Raw genomic sequence first — 21,411 nt, 5'->3', positions numbered from 1 at the left:
TTTAAGTAGTTCTAAGTTCTAGGGGACTGATGACCTCAGAAGTTAAGTCCCATAGTGGTCAGAGCCATTTTTTCTTTGTTTTGCTACTTTTTATAGAATTTCAAAAAGTTTTATATTTTCTGTGAAAAAGAGGTATATGTATCTTATTACATTCAGGCGTACGAGTGTTCTGTGTTTTATCCATGATGGATAAAATGGATCATTCTGGCTGTTGGTGATGGCACAGTTTTCTTATTGGAACTGCGTCATCTTTGTCGTCAACTTCCTTCTCGTCTTCTTCATTTCCACATTCATCTAGTAGTGTTCGTTATGAATTTGAAAGTTCGTTGCCGAATGGAGACGCAATGCTCCGACGATAAAAAAATGTATCGCCTTTTTTATGATGAAATAAACAACAACGTATTCGACAAATCGACGTATCGTAGCATATTGCAGCAAATTTTAATTATATCCTACTTCAAAGTTACTAAAAACAAACAGAAATTTGCTTTATATCATGAACCCACGCTGCCGCTACCATATACAGCTCTATTCAAGCAGATTTAGGAACGTACTGTGAGCTTGCAGAAACGAAAACAAGTGATTCATAGAAAGGACATGGTGTAAATTATACGCCACGATGACTCACATTGTAGATTTAGTTAATTCCCTGAGCTACAACAAAAGTTAGATGTAGCATATATATACGTACTGTACATAGAAAGATGTCGCGGTACCTTGCGGTTTTACTTCTTCAATTATGCTAAACTACAGTACTCACTCAGACTTAGTTTTCTGTTAAATGTAAGCGTAGGCTTCTGTGTCCATTGCCTCAATAAATTTCTTTTGGCCTGTGTCATCTCAGTACAAAGCCATGAGGTAGGCCAGTGACCGAAACGTCGGACAAACTTGTATATAGACAATGCGGTCAACAACCCAGAAGAATTTTGTTGACAGTCAATTTTCTATTGTGTATATTTTACTGCCCAATGGCATCAGCACAAAACTCTCGTTTTTGTCCACAGGTGAACGACACGTACAACCAGCCGGACAAGTGGCATGACATCTCGCTGCGGCCGCCACAGGACTCGGACACGTTCACCCACGTCATGTCGTACAACATTCGCGGCCTGAGCCACGGCTCCATGTTCGAGGCTATCGTGCAGGCCAAGAACCGGTACGGCTGGAACGAGGTGTCCGACATGTTCCAGTTCCACACCAGGGGCGCCGGTGAGCATCGCCTCCAGGCCTACGGAATCGGTACTGGCACGACAGTAACAACGGAACCGCCGCGTGGCGCAAGCAAAGCATGCTCACCCATCCTGTAGTTGGCTTACGGTGCGCTATCACGGGGCTAGTTTGTGAGCTGCATGTCAAGATTACAGGGCAGGTATACCAAGAAACCTTAGGCCATTTAGGCACACAGGGTAGTCACGTTGTAAGTTCCAATCTAAATATGAGGTCGTGAGGGAAATTACTTTGTCCTCATATACAGGGTGTTACAAAAAGGTACGGCCAAACTTTCAGGAAACATTCCTCACACACAAATAAAGAAAAGATGTTATGTGGACATGTGTCCGAAAACGCTTAATTTCCATGTTAGAGCTCATTTTAGTTTCGTCAGTATGTTCTTCCACCCACGCTCAATGGAGCACGTTATCATGATTTCATACGGGATACTCTACCTGTGCTGCTAGAACATGTGCCTTTACAAGTACGACACAACATGTGGTTCATGCACGATGGAGCTCCTGCACATTTCAGTCGAAGTGTTCGTACGCCTCTCAACAAGAGATTCGGTGACCGATAGATTGGTAGAGGCGGACCAATTCCATGGCCACCACGCTCTCCGGACCTCAACCCTCTTGACTTTCATTTATGGGGGCATTTGAAAGCTCTTGTCTACGCAACCCCGGTACCAAATGTAGAGACTCTTCGTGCTCGTATTGTGGACGGCTGTGATACAATACGCCACTCTCAAGGGCTGCATCAGCGCATCAGGGATTCCATGCGATGTAGGGTGGATGCATGTATCCTCGCTAACGAAGGACATTTTGAACATTTCCTGTAACAAAGTGCTTGAAGTCACGCTGGTACGTTCTGTTGCTGTGTGTTTCCATTCCATGATTAATGTGATTTGAAGAGAAGTAATAAAATGAGCTCTAACATGAAAAGGAAGCGTTTCCGGACACATGTCCACAAAACATATTTTCTTTCGTTGTGTGTGAGGAATGTTTCCTGAAAGTTTGGCCGTACCTTTTTGTAACACCCTGTATAAATAAGTAACGGAACAGGTCAGGCCAGAATTTCGCAGGAAACTAAGGAAGTGGGTTTATAAAAGGTGTTTTAGAATGAAGTTTTAAAAATCTGGGGACAGATTCATTGCACCAAAACAAGGAAAAATGTTCCGTAAACATGGCCTGTAAAATTCATACCTTAAGAACCATGAGTCAGTAGATGTATTTCATTGTAGCGAAGTTGAACAAGGGTTCGCAACTCTTAAGGTATGCATTTTAGAGCCCATGTTTACTAGTTTCTTTTCCTTGTTTTAGTACATACTACCTCCTCTCAAAATGCGGACAGAAAAGAACTTGCAGTAGAAAAGCTGTGGTTCACAGTATCGAGGATGAACAAGTGCTCGTAGTATTCATGAGTCCATGTTTACGGTATATATTTTTTTCTTGTTTTGCTGCAAGGAACCTGTCCCCAAATTTTCAAAACCCTATTCTAAAATATCATATATATTTATCTTGACCACACACAAACAAGTGTTTGTCCAGAAGCAAAACAGAAAATGTGTCAAGTAACTGTTGGTCACCTATGACGGGGATGTTAACCAGCACGATCGCCTTTCTTGTAGCCTTTTCGTTACGAAGACAGGAACAGAAGCAGTCTTTTTTAAATAGCGTCTTATATTTTTTTGTCAATATTCCAATTCCAAACCCTGAGCAAAAGCGTATCACACTGCGCAGTTTATATACACATGACATTATTAAAACATTAACACAACACTCACTCCGAGTCCTGTACGGACACAACGGTCATTCAGTCAGCCACCTTCAGTGGAAGGTTCGTGTGAGTAAAATATACGCCAACGAAGGTAAAAACGCGGAGAATGTGCAAAAATGTTGCCTTATTTTTCTAGGTTTCCATTTGTTTAGTGTCACGTCCAGCAAGTGGGCAGTTTACGCCACCCTGGGGTACCTGCATTGTGTAGCAAGTACAGGAGAGTCGGACTCAGTTTGCTGTTATGGTCTTAATAACAGCAGTTTAATGGTAGAGCGTGATACTTTTCTGAACAGGTCCTGAGGAGAGAAAGTCGACTACCGAATAAAAACAAACGTAGAAAGCAAAGAGTACACACCACTCACGGAACAGGTCTAATCCCAATAAAAAATGTAGTTTGTTATTTAAAAAGCACGTATTATCTTTATATCCTCGAAAATGACAATGTTACAAGAATTCTAACTATGTTGACTGACCCCTTCATGATTAAAATTATTTATCATATATACGGAATATAGAAGATCAAAACTTATCTCTCTTTGTGTAAACAATACACTTTCGCCCCCAAAATATTTTAAGCTGACCGATTTTTAAAATCGGTGAAGTGGGACACATGTGACCCCTGAACCTAACTAGATCCGTGTTTTCATGCGCGTCTAGGGTTTTCAGAGTTAAATATTTAATTTTAGAATGATTTTATCGGAATTGCGACTGTGGATGGAAGTGATTCAAATGAGTAACAAAGCACATTTGTTCTCCTGGCAACGAGAAACATGAAATATTGCAGACGAGTTTTCAACACAACATTTGAAGATGGCAACGACATATCACATGTCATTGTCTTCTACATTCTATGAAATTTTCTGAGGCTTATATGTCGCAGTACATACAAATTGTGTTTACAGACCAGAAGAATTACATACGTCTGTAGTAATATTTCAAAACAATGGCTGTGATGTATAAGACAGCACAGTTTGTTGCTTCAGACATCGATGGATGGAGAAGGTAATGATTTGATCTGATTTTCGTGAAACTATAAATAGACGCTGCCCAATTTGATCGCTCACAGCCTTCTATATATCCATCGCACAGTCCGTGGTATTTTTCTCCAAGTGCCGAAAGGACCTCGCTACACGCTAGCACTAGACAGATATGAGATGTAGACGTTCCAACGCTCAAAACTTCATACTAGTTTAGTGGGAAATAGGTGCCCCATCAACCACTAATGTGCTCCTTGTAGGTAAACAACAAGCACTGAAGAATTTTTTTTCATTTTTCTTCTGGACAAACAATCATTTAGGGTGGTCTGGATAATTGGAACACTGTGTACATACAAAGAATTCGAACTCCACTTTCAAAATTTATTTTGCTTTTCAGAGATACTGGCATAGTATGAAACAATCATCAGACCATGAAAATCACTGTGATGTGTTGGCGGGACCAACTCACGCTTGCGAGTTGACGCAGTTGTTAGCACACTGGACCGGCATTCAAGAAGACGACAGTTCAAATAAGCGTCCGACCATTCTGCTTTAGGTTTTCTGTGAATGCCCTAAATCACTCCATGCAAATGCCGGTATGGTTCCTTTGAAAGGGCACGGCCGATTTCCTTCTCCATACTTGGTCAATCTGAGCTTGTGCTTCGTCTCTAATGACCTCCATGTCGACGGGACGTTAAATCCTAATCTTCGTTCCTTCTTTTACAAGACAGTGTCATTATGCCGTCCTTACATTGCATTAAGTGACCCCGCATATCGGCCCACTCTCCATCAGTAAGGCCATCCACATTACTGTTCATTACTGTTCACACACAACGAATACAGCTGGAAAAAATAACCAGAGACAGAACCGAGCAGTAACGACTGCAAGCCAGCAGATGTAGAGCAAAGTCCGCATTACTGTTGTCAACAGCACGTTGCGTCGTTTCCAAAAGAGAGACATAGCGGAAACGGTCTCATCTGTACTGCTGTTCAGATATTTTTAGTGCAGTAGAGATGAAAAGACAGATAGGGGTTAGATATTAAACGAAGTGCAGTTATTTTGTAACAAGCCACCGGAGACCACAGGTGTCTTGATGCCAAAACACACAGAAAATATCCTTGAACGACCTCTGAAATTTTGTTGGTAGAGGCCGGTTCCACATTTTACAACAGCTTCCGTGTCCTGTGAAGTTTGGAAAGTGGGAGACAAGGTACAGATGGAACTGAAGCTTTGGGGACGGGTACTGAGTCGTTCTTGGGTAGCTCAGTCGACGCCGGCACGGTAGCTCAAAAAATGGTTCAAATGGCTCTGAGCACTATGGGACTCAACTGCTGTGGTCATAAGTCCCCTAGAACTTAGAACTACTTAAACCTAACTAACCTAAGGACAGCACACAACACCCAGCCATCACGAGGCAGAGAAAATCCCTGACCCCGCCGGGAATCGAACCCGGGAACCCGGGCGTGGGAAGCGAGAACGCTACCGCACGACCACGAGATGCGGGCGGCACGGTAGTTCAACGCATTTGGTCAGAGAGCTGGCTGCAATTAAAAAAAAAAAATTAGTGAAGGGATCAACAACGAACTTCAACGTATGTCATGTGACGTCCGGTACGGCCAAATAAAACGAAAAGAACATATTGACAACAGTTCGTGTTGACACGTCTGAGCTGACAAGCTCTCTTATCTATGCTGTGGTAACAATACGACCTGCCATTGTTGCCCTTACAATACGACAATCCTGGCGGACGTATGTGCTGCCTGGACGTCCAGAACCTCGTCTACGGGTGTCAGAATGTTCACGTGACTACTGATACCAGCATTGTTGCACAATTGACGCAGCACGTCCAACTTGTGAGGCAATTCTCTGAGAGGACCATCCCGCCACTCAGAGGACCAAAATTTGACTACTTTAAAACTCGCTCACTTCGCTGTACAAAGCACGAGTGCGTCTCAGTGGTACAGGTGCTTCTTTGTTCCACACGTTTGCACCACACTGAGAGCATTTTCTGTTAAATGGTAGATGCAGATGGCGCTCACTTAGCTGCGCCAGTACGCTATCTGATGGCGGACGACGTCGAAACCGTTATGAGTACATCTGCCACAGCCCAGGTTGCATATGCCGTTATCGGAACAGAATCGATGTCGTCTTTCCAGGTGTACTTTTTTTTCGTTTCTAAGTGTACGTCAAATATTAACTTTCGCCTTCGTTGTCAATGCACTTTGTCAGCCGAAGGATGAGATTTCTGTTAGCTTCGCCAAAAAAAGTCTCCCGCCGCCTCTTACAAGGGAACCTCCCCATCGCACCCCCCTCAGATTTAGTTATAAGTTGGCACAGTGGATAGGCCTTGAAAAACTGAACACAGATCAATCGAGAAAACAGGTAGAAGTTGTGTGGAACTATGAAAAAAAAAAAAGCAAAATATAAAAACTGAGTAGTCCACGAGTAAGACAGGCAACATCAAGGAGAATGTAAAGTCAGGAGCGCCGTGGTCCCGTGGTTATTGTGAGTACCTGCGGAACGAGAGGTCGTTGGTTCAAGTCTTCCCTCGCGAGAAAAGTTTACTTTCTTTATTTTCGCAAATTGTGATCTGTCCGTTCGTTCATTGACGTCTCTGTTCACTGTAGTAAGTTTAGTGTCTGTGTTTTGCGACCGAACCGCAAAACCGTGCGATTAGTACACGAAAGGACGTGCCTCTCCAATGGGAACCGAAAACATTTGATGGCAAGGTCATAGGTGAACCGATTCCTCCACAGGAAAACACGTCTGATACATTCTATACGACACTGGTGACGGCATGTGCGTCACATGACAGGAATATGTTGTCGACCCACCTAACTTATAGGTAGAGCAATTCCCCCGAAAGGCAAAGGTCACGAGTTCGAGTCTTGGTCGGGCACACAGTTTTAATCTGCCAGGGAGTTTCAATTTCTATGTTCCAAATTTCACGAACTTTCGGCGGTATACCTGATTTGAATCATGATGTTCCCCACCGCTAGACTTCGGAACGAATATATTCGCTTTTAACACGATTGATTATTACGGTAGTCTCTCGTGGTACTTATTCGTTGGTCAACGGAAATGCAAGTCGATTGTAAAGAGGTTTGAACTTTAACTCTACTTGCTACAGACTTGCTAAGCTGCAAACTATTTATATATGTGTTAAGGAAATTAAACTTAGAATAGCACTTTATCCTCATAAACAACCCCCGTGATGGCGCATCTCTAAACACTAAGGCACTATGCATGATACTTTTAACTGTGATCATCCTTAGACAGTAGAGCACCAGTGTTCATAAGTAATGAATAGTGTAGAATAGTTTGGAAAATATTTTCTGTTGTTAAAAGTGTGTCTTTCGTTACTTCCTTAATGGTGCAACAAATATTCGCTACCTTTTGTGTCCGGCTTAGAGGCGTTAAATTGTATTCTAAGGAAACAGTTTGGTCCTTTTTATATTTTAGTTACTTTATTTCTCACTTTCTGGTGATACTACAACGGCAGATGTAGTAGAGGGTTATTATGAAGTAGGAATTTCAGTCCAGGATGGAATAATTCATTACGAGAAAATATCGCTCAACATACAATACGCGTTAGACGCAATCCATAACAGTCAGAAATGGGAGCCCTCAGCAATGCCAAATGATACGTAAGTCGAAGTTGGACGGCCCAAGAAAGGGAGGAGGGACTAGTGACGTTAGTTGCATCGGAACTTCAGGCGGAATCAGCGGTGACGAGTGAAGATGTGTACTGGACTGAGATGGGAACCTGAGATCTACTTACTAGGCAGTCGCGTTGACCTACCAGACCACCCAGACACAATGTTCAAGCGAAGTGTACGGACCATCTCGGCACGCCTCTGAGCCGACCCACATTCCCATCCAGCGCCATCTATCCGCAGTCCTTGCCTACTTCCTCCATGATTGCTGCTCTGAGATTCCCACAGGAGGTCGGATGTATTTGGCATCCGCACTGAAGAAGATGGATTCGTTGACCATCGAGGCGAATCAGTTATACGAATGTGTCATGTCTGTTCTTTTGGACACTGAGGCGAAACAATTACGTGAATGTGTGCTGTCTGTTTTTTCAGACACGTCTGAAAGAACAGACACCACACATTTATGTAAGTGATTTACCTCGATGGACAACCAGGCGATCATTGTAGGCAAAACCTCCTCTTCCTTCCGCCTCCTCGATTTCTATATCACCATCTATGGCCGTCCTATCGCCCTCACCCCCACCCTTATGTACCTTGGCGTCACCCTCGACCGTCGCCTCTCCTGGACCCCCCACCTCCGGACAATCCAAGCCAAGGCACGCTCCCGACAGCGCCTCCTCAAGCTCCTTTCTGGCCGTACATGGGGTCTGGGCCCCTCCACCATCCTCCATACCTATAAATCCCTCATTCGCCCTATCCTTTGCTACGCCCACCCTGCCTGGATCTCTGCTCCCCCTACCTTTTGCAAATCCCTTGAGATCCTAGAACGCCATGCTCTTCGCCTCGCCTATCGCATCCGTCTCCCCTCCCCCATGCGGCTCCTGTACGACCTTATTCCGTTCCCCCACCTCCTCCTTTTCCTCGAACGGATACGGATCCTCTACAACTCCCATGAACTCGATCCTCCTCACCCGCTGGTCTCTCCCATCCTTTCCCGCCCCCGTCCACTGCCGCGCCTGTATTTCCACGTCCCACCTGCTTTCTATGTCTCCACTCTCCATACCAAGGTAGCTTCCGCCAGCTCCCCCACCCTGATAATGCCCTCCTCCCCTCCATATACCCGTCCTACCAACTTTTATCCTCCCTCCCTTTTCCTGTGTTTGTTCCTATAGGCACGCTCTCTCCCTTCTCTCCCCTTTCCCTCCCTCCTCCCTTTCTCCCCACTCCTCCCCCAGGCTTCCCCTACCCCCATACCTCCATTCCTTCTACCATCTCCTCTGCCATTGGCATCTTTGCTCTCCCTTCTCCCTCCCCCATCCCCTTCTTCCCCTCTTGGCAGGTCTCCGGACTCTCACACGTTACGTGGACATTCGCGCGCCAGAGATCATCGCCTAGTGTTTGTGTGTGGCGTCGTTTTCGTGCTCAAGTGTTCCAGTGTTTATTCGTTTGTGCTCCAACGTCCGAGTGTGACATCTATCATCTCTGTGCATGTCCACGTGCCTGAACATTCTTATCTTGGACTCTGCGCCCGTGAACGGCTCCGTGTGTTTTAATTTTGTATGTCTACGTCTGTATATCCACACTGTCTGTTCTACGATTGTCTTCTTTTGTATCTTTAGTTTTATCTGTGGCCGAAGAGCGGCGTAATATGCCGCTGCTGGCCTACCTGTATCAGGTGTGAAATTAACAATAAAGACAAAAAAAAACGATGGACAACGAATCCATCTTCTTCAGTGCGGTTGCACAAATACGTCCAATCTCGAGCGGGAATCGCAGAGCAGCGAGCACGGAGGAAACGAACAGGAACTGCGGATAGATGATGCTAGGTAGAATTCTGCGTTCTCCGAGGTAGTCCGCGCGGTTCCGATAAACTCTGTCTCTTGGTTGCGTAGTAAGTTAAAACAGCTGTCTAATAAGCAGGAGGTCTAGGTTCGAATCCCGCTCCGGCACTCATTTTCAATCGTTTCCGCTGATTCCGCGTGAATCCCGGTACAGCTGATATCACTAGTACCTCCCCCCCCCCCCACCACCCATTCCTTTCTTCCCCCACCATCTTCAGTTTACATATAATGCATCGAAGCTGTGTCCGAAAGACACAATGCATTCATAGAAATGCCAAATAAGTAAGTCTGCATGACATTGCACATAGGGCTGGTGGTTAACAACATTACGGTCACATTACACCCTGACAGCCTTTGTTAGATATTACTACAGGAAGGTAGTAATATCTAACCATCCGCTTACCAACGAATAATGTCTCCATTCCTGACATTTGGCACACACAAATGATAAACCGCAGAGGCATATCATGTACAAAGAGTGTACATTGGTACCCCACAGGTCGTTGCAGAAGAAGTTCAGAAGATCAATTCCAGACTCAGCTTAATAAATGAATATAAGTGCAACTGTTTCTCGAATCTCAATCCGACGCTTATTAATTAACGCCATTTCGATTCGCTGATTCCACTGACACAATTCCGGCTCCGACATATTGATGCGTAACTGCGCTAAATTCGAAAGTTTCACTTTCATAATAATCTGCAATTTACACCTTTTATTGTTCAAAATAATGTCAACGACATGTTGTTGTTCTCCTGGATCGGATATGAGGAAGAATTGGTATGCTTGACCGTTCTTCGTCACTCCACATGCAGTTGTCTCTAATAGAAGGGAAACATTCATGGTCGAGAACTGTCATTAATTGATCAGTGTAAGTGGTTCATGTGCACCTTCCCCATTTCTCGTTTACACTTTCTTTTGGATAGAAACGCAAATCAGGCGCATAATACGGAGTTTCGAAGCGCCTGATAGTTGATCTGTGTCTTCAAAGTGTTTCGCAATGCGCAAATTTTGGAGAAAGAGAGATCTCAGCAATCGGCAGTAGAATCTCCAATTTACGCACCAGACGCAGTAAAGCACAGGCTGGTTACTAATTCATTGCACAGCTTACACAGCAAACTGTGCAGAAGGTAATGATGTAAGCCTTTCCACATTCTGGCAGATCCGATTAGCGTGCAAGCAAAAAGGATTCGGTTCGGTCAACACTTATAAATGGTTCAAATGGCTCTGAGCACTATGGGACTTAACATCTATGGTCATTAGTCCCCTAGAACTTAGAACTACTTAAACCTAACTAACCTAAGGACAGCACACAACACCCAGTCATCACGAGGCAGAGAAAATCCCTGACCCCGCCGGGAATCGAACCCGGGAACCCGGGCGTGGGAAGCGAGAACGCTACCGCACGACCACGAGCTGCGGACACCCAACACTTATAACAAAACTATTCTTCTAACTACGGATTTAAACGTTTCCAGCGCTATTGCAACTGTAGCAGAGACCAAAATATAATCAATAAATGCTGCTACATAAACAGAGTGGGTGAAAGACGTTTTACAGTACAGTCACAAAGCATTTGGGGTAGGAAAATATTCCATACATAAGCGTTCGTTTAACTAGGCGTATACAACATCCTGAAAAATTAAAAATGACTAGACTGCGCACTGCACTGCAGAAAAATCGTTAACACATCACATGGATCTGATAAGGTTTTGGCTCACCTCCATATTTCTATACAAGTCTCTCAAAGCAGTGTTGTGCACGATCGTGTTATCATAATCGATGATTTATCAAAATTTTTCGTAGAGCGACGATTTTCGAAATTAAAGACGGACATAGATTGAAGTAATTTAGTTGTAGCATGAAAATGAAAAAAAAAAAAATCCGCCATTTATCCTGAAGGTAACGCTGATGGCACATACATCATTGCTGAATTTTGAAACGCTTGCCATAGTCGTTACCTGTATCTACATAGCAAAAATGGTTTGTTACTCTATGTTCTAAAAAATAGAAAATGTAGGCCGGCCGAAGTGGCCGTGCGGTTAAAGGCGCTGCAGTCTGGAACCGCAAGACCGCTACGGTCGCAGGTTCGAATCCTGCCTCGGCCATGGATGTGTGTAATGTCCTTAGGTTAGTTAGGTTTAACTAGTTCTAAGTTCTAGGGGACTAATGACCTCAGCAGTTGAGTCCCATAGTGCTCAGAGCCATTTGAACAAAATGTATGCTTTCTGTATGGTAGCTGTGCATGCGTAGTATCATCTCCTTGTATTCTGTTTGGAGATTGCTTGTATTATTGATATACTATTAAATTATTATTTTAGGCTTAAAAATATGAGTTACGGCTTTTTCTTCCGTTATCTTGTATAATTTAAGTTTTGGATCTGACAGGGTACCATGCTTTTGTACTTACTTCCTAAGAGCATACGATGACCACAGTTTCATGAAACAGACGATTCCTTAGATGGAAAAATATTTTTACAAAAAATTACCCGAGAGGAACAGCACTGGATATATTTTAAATGATTTTTGCCATTTCGTGCTTCGGTAGTGTGTTTTATATTGCCATATTATGTTAGCTCTCCTTCCACCACATCTGCAGTACCTTAACTGTATCATGTTACTGTTACCTAACACTCCGAACGATACAGACGGTGATCGGTTTACAGGCCGACGATATTCTTTTACAGTGGCATGAAAGAGAGTTATGTTACCGACGCTACAACTGTAACCTCCCCACAAGAAATATTAAAGGACAATATTTATTAGAAATGGAGTCAAATGTAACGTTCCCGCAAAAATATTAATGACAAAGACAATTAAACAAAAATTAGCAATCTGACTCAAGTATAAGTTCTCCACACAAAAAGTAAGATAATCCCATGACAATGAAACTACAGTGATACTCAAAAAATCAATTTAACCGAAATGTCGGTCTTTGCCCTGTGCGAATTCAGAATAAATTTCTTACCTTATTAAAACTGCATGTCAAAATTCTGCTCTTATTGTTGGCTGCGGCTTGGAGGAAAAACATTGCAATTGCCTTTTTTTTTTTTTTTTTTTTTTTTTTAAAAAAATTTTGTTAAAGGGAAATGGAGGGAATTTGAATGATTGTTTGTAAATTTGTTTTTAAATCCAAATTATTATTGGGGGCGATTTTTGAAAGTTAAATTACAATGAGTGGACCTTACATTATCTGATAAGCGCAAAGCTGCATAAACATTTATTTAATAAAATTATACCTTGTCCTGAATCTTGACCATCGCTGTGCCGACGCCCGCCGACGCAACTGCTACAGACATACTACTCTCCGCGACAGCTACCAACAGAATACTTTACGCGACTGCTCGCGACACACTACTTTACGCGACTGCTACCGAGATACAACTGTACTGCACTGCGCTTCGAGCGCAACTGCTCTGGTCAGAGATTCTACAATGCCTCAGCATCGCTGCCGCACAACATACGTGTTTCATAACCCTCCACTGGGGGGCAAAAAATTTGGCAGCGATGGTGAGTCATTTGGACTTGCCATCGTAACAAATTTTTTATTTAATTAATTAACATTTACAAATATTTGGATGTAATACATGAATTAAATGTTGTGCGCATGCACCAATTACAAAACATTACAGACAAGAGAAAATATAAGTACTGAGCATATCAGCAAATCCGAAAAATGTATATACAAATTATTTGACAGATAACAAAGTGCAAAGACGAAATATATATACAATGAGTAACAAATGACATAAATCATACAATTGTACAGAAAAACACAAATCATGTTGAAAATTGGGAAGAGTGCAGAGGCACTGGAGTTCAGTTGAAAACATATTCACATAAGTGCACATGCACTGAAAAGCTTTTGAACATTTTCATAACAAATAAACACAAGGATAAATAATCATCAAATCACAAAAAGTATATACAATAGAGATGACAAGAGTGCACATCGAAAATGTCTTTAGTATTTTGACAACAAATGGCAAAAATCATGTCGACAAGTGACACAAGTGTACTCGCACTGGAGTTCAACAAATCGAGAAAAAATGTATAGGCCATGAACATAAATGGTGTTAGTAAAAAAAATGATTTTCACTATTAGGATAGGAAAGGAAAGGATTGCATCATGGTTGTAGCACTTTAGTTTGCACATAGCTGCACTGAAAGTCCATATCTTTCCACAGAATCACAACTAAGTGATACAATCTGCAGTTCCGTTCCCAGAAGTATTTATCAGCGTATCAAGACAGTGAAACGTCGTGGTATTATTCCATGCTATCATTTGGCAGTACATCAGGTACACCAAACAGTGGGACCATAATAACGTCTTCTTCGCTTACGGTGGTGGACAGCATGTCGTGTCAACACCACGCTCTTAAGAGGCACACCAACGTAGAATTAGTGCAAAACCAAATATAGTGCTCCATGATAATGAGGATGGACAAGACAAATGGATATTACAGTAATTCAGGGTAGTTAGCTCAGAAGGTGAAGGACATTGACTAACACACAAGTCTTGATTAGTGATTACATAAGTAGTTTGCGGTATCCATACTCTAGTCATTGAACATTTCTGTACCATGTATTTTAATATTACAGAACATGTTCATAAAAAGTCTTAATTATAGGCACTCAGTGGCCAGCAAGTATTGAATAGTATAAAACATTAGTCATCATTCAATATTATTCATATCATTAAGAAATCATTATTAGAAAAATCAGTTAATTACAATCATAGCATGAATAAGCATGGGCATTATAAGTTACATTAATTATGGGCATTCAGTGGCCAGCAAGTATTGAATAGTATAAAACATTATTCTTCATTCAGTATTCTTCATATCATTAAGAAATCATTATTAGAAATCAGTTAATTACAGTCATAGCCTTAATAATCACGGGCATAATAAGTAATTACATTAATTATGGGCACTCAGTGGCCAGCAAGTATTGAATAGTACAAAACATTAGTAGCATTAATAAGCATGGGCATAATAAGTTACATTAATTATGGGCACTCAGTGGCCAGCAAGTATTGAATAGTACAAAACATTAGTAGCATTAATAAGCATGGGCATAATAAGTTACATTAATTATGGGCACTCAGTGGCCAGCAAGTATTGAATAGTATAAAACATTAGTAGTATTAATAAGCATGGGTATAATAAGTACTCTCATTACAATAGATAGTGGCAATTATGTTTTGGTATCATTAAGAAGTCATTATTCAAGTGACATACTATTCAGAGCTGATCAGTGTTATTCAGAATTATCATAAACTAGTGACATTATCTGGGACTGTTAATACATTTTGTTTTTTCTGCTAGCAATGCATTGCTTTGGGTAATTATAAGGGAAAGCAAGAAGAAATAAGAGAAAAAATTGCTTCTAGGTTGTTCCTATAAATGAAAAGATTGTGTAACGTCATTCGTCATGAGTCAGCTGTAGCAAGGTTATCACATTTATAAATGATAGACACAAGTGGGTAAAAAAATGCAAGTACTAGAACAGGTATAATAGGTAACAAGTTTAGTAAGTATCATAAAAAGCTTCTCCTGAAAGAAAAATACAAAATGGATTATTGAGCTGAAAGAAGAAACGCAGACTATGCTGAAAAGTAGTGAACTTCGAATTAACAGGTAGTGAAATGTGTATAAAAAATGTGTTCCATAGCTGTCCTTTCCAAAACCTTCAGTCATCCTACTACGCAATATAACACCTGCTGTCAAAATAAACTGCAACAAATACTTAAATAACTACATAGCATAAATACATAACTTCAACATTATCCTCATCTGTAAAGAAAAACTTCATTATTCATATCATCATAACTCCATCATTATCATCACCTGTAAACAAAAACTTCATTATTCATAGTACCATATTCTTCATCATTGTTCATTATCAGCATTCATTATCATCTGCAAAAATCATTTCATTATTCATCACACAACTATTCCTAATCCCTAGCATATTTCATCACTTAAAACTAAAATGTGTAGTTCTGTCTGACAGCTTGCATCAATCGCTTTGTATTCTGAAAGAAAAAATTAGTTAAGACTGCTATTCTGCGATGTGTATAATATATTCTGGTTAATGCTTGTTAATTCTGATCCATTTACTCGTCCTCATTAGCTTATTGCATCTTCTTTCGTTTATTCCATAGGTGAAATTCCCACTTCTGTTTAATTCATTTCCTGTACGCATCATTTATTTCTGAAATTGATGAACAAAGATTAATGTCTTGCATTTAAATCATATACCCATTAAATAGTGACTGGTTAATGGTGACTCAATTAAGCATACAACATAACATGACAGAAAACGTAATATCTCAAAGCACAGACAGTGTTTAAAGGCAAAAAGTGTACAGAGAATATCGTAATGCAGCAGCAAAAAAGGAAAATGTAAAACAGTCACGATGTTGAGATATCACAAGGCAAAATGTCAAAGTCAAATGGTGTGTGTTATACCTTAACTAGTTCACAGTGCATACAAACAGAACATGAAAACAATCGTACATACATAAGAAAGACAAAATGTGACATTCGTTGTGTTCAGCTTATATGTAGTGTAGTTAATAGATGCGATAATTAAAGACTTCAATGGAGAGAGAATTTGATAAAATTAATGCGTCATTATAGAGAATTGCATAATTATTCATAAAATGCGTAAGTTCATCTGAAAAAATGCACGGTCTAGTGTGTAACGACAAGAAGAGCGACCTGCTAACCTTACCTTGCCGGGCACTTGCCAAGAAAAAATACGATAATCATCAATAGGTAGTCACATAAATGTAATTGCATAAGTGGTCACAAAATGTGTAAGTTCATCTGAAAAAATGTGCACGGTCTGATGTGTAACGACAAGAAAAGCGACCTGCTAACCTTACCTTGCCGGGCACTTGCCAAGAAAAAATACGATAATCATCAGTAATTAGTCATGTGAATATAATTGCATAAGTGGTCATAAAATGTGTAAACGGCCTCATAGCATGTTACATCGTAAAGTGGTTTCATTCGATAAAGGGTTTAATGTTTGACACATGATGGTTGCCTTTCGATTTTCTGGTTCTCAGAGTTTCGACGTGTACAACATTTGGGTGAGGAATGCTGCGAATCCGATATGGACCTGCATATAGAAGTTCAAATTTACTGCACTTACCTTTTAATTTGCTGGATAAATAATGTGTACGTACTAATATCTTCTGTCCAACGTGAAAGTCTCGGTGTCTACAAACCTGTTTTTGCTGTCTTCTCCGGCGCTCTGCGGCACGTTTGATGTTGTTCAGCGCAATGTCAATTATTTCGTGGTGTCGTAATCGACGAGATGTAGGAAATGTTACTAATTCTTTGATTTTGTTTGGTGGTTCAACGTTTTTCAGTATAACAGACGGAGATAGCATAGTGGATTCATTTGGAATGGAATTAATTACATCTTGAAATGAGTGTACGTGTGTGTCCCAATTAACATGTCTTTTGTGGCAGTATATTCTACACAGTTTACCAATTTCTTTCATTAGTCGTTCACAAGGGTTCGAAGAGGCGTGGTACTTGGATATATAAATCGGAGAAATGTTTCTAGCTCGTAACATGCGTGTCCATATGACAGAACGAAATTGTGATCCATTGTCAGAAATTACTTTCATCACATGCCCTACATGAAATAAGAAATGCTTTACAAATGCTTTCGAAACAGTTTTAGCAGTAGCTTTGCGTAACGGAGTGAAGGTAACAAATTTTGAAGTGAGTTCAACAGCGACAAAGATGTAGCAAAAACCTCTGTTAGTTCTCGGAATTGGACCAAAAATGTCTACTGCGGCCATATGTCTTAATTTAACAGGTACAATGGGGTATAATGGAGGAATGTGTGAAGTGGTGTCTGATTTAGCTTTCTGGCAAATTTTACATGACGCTAAAACTCGTCGTATACGTTTTTCCATGTTTGAAAAATAACAGTTCTGTCTCAATATAAGAAAACATTTTCTGGCTCCGTAATGTGCATAACTTAAATGAGTGTACCAGATTAATTTGTTAACAAGTTCGTCCGGAATGCATAATAACCAATTGCTGCTGTCTGGATGAGTGCGGCGAAACAGAATGTCATTGCGTACAGTGTAGTGGTTCCTAATCGTAACATTATTCTTATCTTGCCAAAGGTGTTTAATTTCTTTCCACACATTGTCTTTGCTTTGCTCTCGTGCTATGTCCTGTAATGACGATGAGATAAAATTTTCAAATGCAACTTGCTGAATGTACATGACGCTGAAATTTGCTTTGCAGAAGTTGGTTGCGACGTCTTGCTGATTGTTGCTGAGAGAACGTGAAAGTGCGTCTGCTATTACATTTTGTGTGCCGGGAATGTGAACAATCGTAAAATTAAATTCCTGTAAATATAGCTTCCATCTGCTTAATCTATCATGAGTAAATTTAGCCGAAAGTAAGAATTGAATAGCTCTGTGATCTGTGTAAACGGTGGTATGTCTGCCATAAAGAAAGTGCCGAAATCTCGTAAAAGCCCATACAACACATAACGTTTCCAATTCTGTGACGGAATAATTTCGCTCAGCAGGTGACAGAATGCGGCTTGCAAATGCGATGTTCTTAATTACTTTAGAACCATCTTCTTCAATTTCCTGAAAAATGTGTACGCCTAAAGCTGTGTTGGAACTGTCGGTGGCAATAGAAAAATTTCGAGTAAGATCTGGGTGCGATAAAAGTGGAGCATTCAACAAAGCATGTTTCAGGTTCACGAATTCAGAATGTGCTTGCTTATCCCATGACCAAATAGTGTTTTTACCTGTTAATTGGCATAATCTAGGTGTGTCTAAAGCAGAATGATGAATAAATTTACGAAAAAAGTTAATTAAACCCAAAAAACTGCGTAATTGTTTCTTCGTCGTAGGAACAGTAATGTCACGTAGAGCTTGAAGTTTTTCTGGATCAGGCGTAATGCCTTCTGCTGAAATTACGTGTCCAAGAAATTTTATAGACGTTTTGCCAAAATGCGATTTACTGAGATTAACTGTGAGTCCTTGTGCATGGAAAGTTTGCAACAGTCGTTCGAGAATCAGATTGTGCTCAGTCCAGTTAGCTTCTGCAATAAGAATGTCGTCTACGTACGTCGTAATTCTGTCTTTCAGTTCTGTTGGAAGGATTGTGTTCAAACCACGAATAAAAGCTGCAGAGGAAATAGTTAAGCCGAATGGTAATTTACAAAATTGATAACAGTCGCCAAAACAGAGAAATGCTGTGTACTTTCTGCAATTCGGATGAAGTTGAATTTGCCAAAATCCCGATTTCAAATCTAATGTGGAATAAATAGCAGTACCATGAAATTTTTGTAGAAGTTCTTCCAGTGTCTGTGGTCGATCTGTTTCATTAATAATTATGTCATTGATGTGACGTGAATCAAGTACAAGGCGAAGTGACCCATCTTTTTTCTTAACAATATGTAGCGGGTTTATGTACGGGCTAACTGCTGGTTCAATAATTCCTTGATCGAGCATATCCTGCAACTCTTTTTTAACTTGTTCTCGGTGGATATATGGAATGGGATAATGCTTTGCTTTAAATGTGTCGTGCTGTTTGACTTGAAATTCATACATAAAGCCGGACATAGTACCAGGAATATTGTCGAAAACTGGAGCTTGCTGTAAAAGAATTTTGTGTAATTGCGTTCGTTCATCGTCTGTATTTGCACTGCTCTGTTTAACTTTATCGGAAATCATTTGCATTACGTCGTAGTCAGCTTCGTCTGGAGTATTATAGTTGTGTACGTACGTATCCTTGAACAATGTGGGATTACAGTCTATGTTACGCAATACTGAAATGACCTCTGTGCGGTTAATTGTTTCCTCTTCTGTCGATAATAAGTGCTGAAACTCTAAAGCTAATTGTACATTTTCGTCCTTCAACATTAAATAAGAATTTTGAAAATCAACCACTGCGTCGTGTTGTACGAGAAAATTAGTACCTAAAATTACGTCTGTTGTCAACAAGGGAACAATCCAAAAATTTGAATGAAAAGTATGACCTCCAATGCAAAATGATAAATGCGTCTGTAATTTAACGTCTACTCCTTTACTTGATACTGCTCCTTTCACTTTTGTTTTGCCTAATGGTAATGTGGGATACGTATTCTCTTTGTTACACTCGTTAAAAGTTTCCTCATTAATGACTGACATAGGTGACCCAGAATCAATTACTGCTGAAAATTTCGATGAACCTATTTTAATTTCGATGACAGGATGTGAAATGGTTTTCTGAACAACTGGTTTTTCCTGCAAAAGAGTGTCTCTGATGTCGTCAAACGTAATTACATTCTCGTGAACAACATTTTGCGTGTCAAAACTAGTGCTTGTGTTATTGGAAGATGCGTCCTGTACAGTATCTAGTCAGATTCTATCTGACGTGTTATTATTATCATCACGAGGATGTTGTGGCATTTCTACAATTTGAACTGTCCTGTTACTTCTTCCAGACGTATTACGCTCTGGATGATACCTACTGTCGGGTTCATTCACAAGAATATGTTGTTGCTGATCATTTTGCTGCTGGTAGGACCGACTGTTGTTAGATGTACGCTGAAAATTGTCCTCATTATTTCTACGTCTGTCGTAATAGTCGTTCCTATACGGTGCATTGCGATTGGAATTGAAAAACTGTCTTCTCTGTACGTAGTTATTTCCTTGCTGCCGTGCGTTACTATTTGTTGTACCAGGGACTATACATGTACGCGGCGAAACATTAAAGCCTGGTTGACCTTGTGCATTCCATTGTTGGTTAGGCATGTTAACCGGTTGACTTTCATGCTGTTGTGGTGGAAAACGTCTATTGTTACCAAAATGTGATTCTTGTTGCTCAAAATTTTGACGATATTGATAATGAGAAGTTTGCCCGTTATTAAAGTTCGGTCGGTTGTCATTCCTAAAGCGTCTGTTACTTTTCCTATTGAAATTACGCGTCTGATCATAATTGCTGTATGTTTGTTGACCTTGGTTATTATACGAAAAATTTTTGTTTACGAAAGAATAATCAGATTGCTGCACTTCTAAAAGCTGCAGCAGATCTCTGAATGCAGAAATGTTTTCTTTTTGTTGACCTGTTAAAAGTGACACTCTTAATGATCGTGGCAATTTAGAGATACATAATTGAATGAGTGCAGATTCACTATAGGGTTCACTTAAATACTGATTTTGTTGCACCATGTGCTCAAAAAATTGCGTCACACTGGGAAAATTTGTGTTTTCATAATTTGGCAAACTAATTAGCTGATCTTTAATTCCGCGCTGTGTCGTCTTCGACCAGTACGCTGACAGAAAAGCATTCTGAAATTCCTCTACTGAATAACATTGTCTCGCGATCGGCCTCATACGAGTTGCCGGTTCGCCTTCCAAAAAGCTGCAAATAAATTCCAGTTTGTGCGTAACGGGCCAAGTCGGTGGAAAAGCAAAGCTAAACTGTTGTATCCAATCTAGCGGGTGAATCTGTGTTCTGTCGTTTTTAAATATTTTAAACTTTCTCACTGACAGAAAATGTTTGTAATCGAAATTATCGTCTCTGTGTGATGGAACAGGTTCATGGTTGTAAGAGAATCTATTGAACTGTGATTGTTCGGAATCAAAGTCGTGTGCTCTTTGTAGATTACCCAAATTACACGCGTTGCGCGAATCTGACAAATGTTCGCAAAGTGGCGTCTGCTGTGATGCGTTATTAACCGAAATACTTTTCATCTCTGTGACTTCCTGTTGTAAACTAGACAATTTTCTACGTAAAGTGTTATTAGATGAATCAATCTCATTAATTGTCTGCTGTAAATTTTGAAATTCAGGTGTTTGGTTAAATGAGACCGGTGAAATGTCGTCTGATTTGCTGTCATTAGTACTTTCAATAGCATCAATACGACTGGCCAATTCATCACATTTTTCAGTCAGTATTTTTGCCTG

The 21,411-nt window shown here is 40.5% G+C and overlaps 1 protein-coding gene across 2 annotated transcripts in view; it reads left to right on the top strand.

The window, feature by feature from the left end:
• LOC126262510 (lachesin-like) overlaps nt 1-21,411 on the top strand; it is a 971,377-nt gene that overhangs the window by 887,420 nt on the left and 62,546 nt on the right. Inside the window, exon 9 of one of the 2 annotated variants that reach the window (XM_049959183.1) lies at nt 1,005-1,209. In XM_049959183.1, coding sequence (XP_049815140.1) covers nt 1,005-1,209 — 205 coding nt within the window. Of the gene's footprint in view, nt 1-1,004; nt 1,240-21,411 lie in introns of both variants that reach the window. The other variant, XM_049959182.1, reaches the window with a different exon arrangement.

Source organism: Schistocerca nitens, chromosome 6 (assembly GCF_023898315.1).
Source record: "Schistocerca nitens isolate TAMUIC-IGC-003100 chromosome 6, iqSchNite1.1, whole genome shotgun sequence".
Taxonomy (NCBI): Eukaryota; Metazoa; Arthropoda; class Insecta; order Orthoptera; family Acrididae; genus Schistocerca; species Schistocerca nitens.
The sequence above is the reverse complement of the archived record's forward strand: the minus strand, read 5'-3'. Positions and strand labels throughout refer to the sequence as shown.